Source organism: Bison bison, unplaced genomic scaffold (assembly GCF_000754665.1).
Source record: "Bison bison bison isolate TAMUID 2011002044 unplaced genomic scaffold, Bison_UMD1.0 scf7180017864303, whole genome shotgun sequence".
Taxonomy (NCBI): domain Eukaryota; kingdom Metazoa; phylum Chordata; class Mammalia; order Artiodactyla; family Bovidae; genus Bison; species Bison bison.
In genome coordinates this window covers 1,870,751-1,874,058 of record NW_011494875.1, presented here as the reverse complement: position 1 = coordinate 1,874,058, position 3,308 = coordinate 1,870,751, and the positions used below count along the sequence as shown (strand labels likewise).

Below are 3,308 nucleotides of genomic sequence, written 5' to 3'. Positions count from 1 at the left end.
TGGATGCACAAGCTTCTTGGGCAGGAATATTGATATCTTACCTAATTTGCAAGTCTATCAAAATATGCCACTTCCATGAAGCCTTTTCCTAATTTTTTTTTCCCAACTGCACATGCTATTTGCCAGTTTTATATGTATAGCATTTTTTCAGCTCTTACTGTTTTGCACACTTGTTGCTATGCTTTGAGTTTGTATCTCCTCTACATTCATCTGCGGAAATTCTAAGGCCCTATTCCATGGTGTTGGGAGGATGGAGTCTCTGGGAAGTGCTTAGGGCATGGGTGTGTAGCCCTCAAGAATGAGATTAATGTTCTTATTAAAGGGACTTCACTGAGATCCCTAGACCCTTCTGCCATGTGAGGATCTAACTCAGGAGCAGGCCCCCACCAAGCCAGGTTTGCCCCCTGATATTAGACTTGCAGGCTCCAGAACTGTCAGAAATAAATTTCTGTTATTATAAGCCACCCAGTCTGTGGTATTTTGTTATACCAGCTGGAACAAACTAAGTCATTTGTTTTCATTCCTCTCAGACCATAAGTTCATGAAGACAGAATGGTACAGTGTAGAAAGAGAAAGTGCTCTAGATCTAACACACTGGGGTTTGAGTTCTAGCTTCCTGGTTATGGACTCTGGGATCCTTGGCGAGTTTCTTAAATTCTTAGCAGTCTGGTTACCATGTTTTTGAATGCAGATAACAATAGCTATCTTGTCATCATCCCCACTCAACAGAAGAACTTAATATAGGGCCCACTGGGTACCCCCAAAATGGTAGCTATTACTATTAAAAATCTCTGTGAATCTTGTATTTCCAATCATATTACTTTCAACTCTATGGTGGTGGTTTAGTCAGTAAATCATGTCCAATTCTTGCAACCCCATGGACTGCAGTCCACCAGGCTCCTCAGTCCATGGGATTCTCCAGGCAAGAATACTGGAGTGGGTTGCCATTTCCTTCTCCAGGGGATCTGCCTAACCCAGGGATCAAACCCAGATCTCCTGAATTGCAGGCAGATCTTTACCGACTGAGCTACCAGGGAAGCCCTTCAACACTATTGGCAAGGGATACATGTTTCTTAAATTAGATTGATATGTACCACATTATAAGACCTATCCCTTGAAGAAGAAAGACTATGAGGCTCAAAGAAATGCCAGTCACACTCATCTACTCTTTTTTTCCTTTTAAACTGACATCCCTTTTTGCTATAAAATACTAGGATTACTTTCTTTTCCTGTTCCTCTGAACTTTCCCCCTGCCCCTCACCCTTGCCTTTCTCTTTCCTCTTAATCTGTACCTGTAAAGCTCTCGACAGATTTTTGGGAAAAAAAAAAAAAAAAGAATGTATATCTCTTAAATGTACTTTTTTGCTTCCCTTATGATTATTTCTAATACACCGTTAGGTCATTCCACAAATCTAAAGGAGTATGCTATTTTTTCTTAGGTTCTAAAGAGACACCATTTTCTTTCCTTCAGTCGTGGCAAAAATATTCTATTTATACTTCTTCCATCACATACAAATCGTTAGCTTCTACAAATAAAGTGGACTCAGTAGTTTCAGCACAGTTTAAATATACATTAGATATCAGTGGATAAAAACGCTGAAAAATATTTTTATCTGTAAAGAATTTTTCAAATGCCATAAAAATTTATACTTGATCATTATTGATTTGTGATAGACCTCAGAGAAAAGGAAAACACTCACCTTGCCTCATTAACAAGAAGCCTGTTTCAAATTTTCAAGAATCAACAGAGCTGAATTACTAAGAGTACTGTCAATTTCAAATTGTTTGGGAGCCATAAAATATAATCAATAGTAAGAGAAAAACAACCAAATTTTTTGTGAAACTGCTGCTTTTGCCTTTGACTACTTTTGTAACCAAAGTATGTAGTTAGTGACAATATTTCTCAAAAAAACCCAATGCTAAAAATTCCCTCTTCTCATTCCTGCATTTCTTTCTCCTGTATCACCCAAGACATTTTGTTCTTCCCTTCAGGTCTCCACTCATTAGGACATGATAACTTTATGAGGAAAAGGCTCTCAAGATTGTTATCTAATCTGTTTCTAAATCTCCTCTCAGCCTGGGTAACTTAATTATGTGAATTAGTTGGAGTTCATCCCAGTCTTGAAGATCCTGCTTGCCCAGCATCCTGCAAGTACTTTCTTACTTCCTAGTTTACTACACAGTTTGTATTCTAAAAGAGCAGGAACAGAGCTAAAATATTGATCTGTGTTTCTAGCATATACCTTCTAGCACAGTCTTTCAGTACAACTGTGCTGTGTTCAAAAAATTCGAAATAACTTTAAACAAGACTCGAAGTGCAAGCTTTAGTTTACTCTCCTCCAATATTGTGAAACTTTTGCGAAGGATGAATGCCAAATCAAGTCCTGAGAGTGGCAAACAGAAGAATTTCATGGGAAAACAAGAGAAGAGAATAAGAAAAAAATGTGTAAGAGAACGGTGTCTTGAAACAAAAAAATAAGAGAGAGAGAGAGAGAAAAGAACCCAAGAAACAAACAACCCCCCACCACCCCCACCGCCCAAACACTGAGGTGGGTTATCCCAAAGGCAGTGAGAAAAAGGCGAAAAACAGAGTAAGGGGCAGTGCCAGGGCAAAGGGCACACATTTCACAATTGCAGAGATGTAAAGAGCCTTGGAGAAGGAAATGGCAAACCACTCCAGTACTCTTGCCTGGAAAATTCCCATGGATGGAGGAGCCTGGTAGGCTACAGTCCATGGGGTCGCAAAGAATCGGACACGACTGAGTGACTTCACTTTCTTTCTTTAAAGAGCCTTGGAGGTTTGGCACCCCATTCCCCGTCTCATGGTTGATCGAATCCTGGGCTGTGGTTTCTCCGCCTCTATTTTTGAAGACAGACACCCCTCTCCCACCCCCTTCTTCCAATGCGCCTTGCCAAGAACGCTGTCACCCACCTCCGAGGACCGTGCCCAGGAAGATGCATTTCTTTTTGTGACGTTTCAGAAAATTCCACGTAGATCTAAGCATTTTCAGGCCCCCGGGGTGCGGGCTGTTTAGAGGGAAGGGATGATGGTCCACCAGGAAACCTTTTCTTTGTCGCCTGGCACGGACGACCCGGCTGGACGGCCGTCGTCCCGCTCGGTGCTCTCCAGAAATCACAAAGGCGACTTTCCGCAGACACTGTCACCGGAGCGGGAAGGGGGCGTGGACTATAGCTGAGCAGTTGCCTTTTTCTGTTGCAGCCGCAGCTCACTGGTCCGGGGCGCCCAGGTCCGTCCAGAATTCGCTCCCGAGTACCTCACTGTTCGATTCCCCCGGAAACGACGGCCC

The 3,308-nt window shown here is 42.2% G+C and overlaps 1 protein-coding gene across 1 annotated transcript in view; it reads right to left on the bottom strand.

Moving 5' to 3' along the window:
- The window catches only part of PEX3 (peroxisomal biogenesis factor 3), a 33,387-nt gene extending 30,134 nt beyond the window's left edge, over positions 1 to 3,253 (bottom strand). The window contains exon 1 of the mRNA XM_010851461.1: positions 2,933 to 3,253. Coding sequence (XP_010849763.1) covers positions 2,933 to 3,005 — 73 coding nt within the window. The 5' untranslated portion in view covers positions 3,006 to 3,253. The remainder of the gene's footprint in view (positions 1 to 2,932) is intronic.
- Between the last annotated feature and the right edge of the window lie 55 nt (positions 3,254 to 3,308).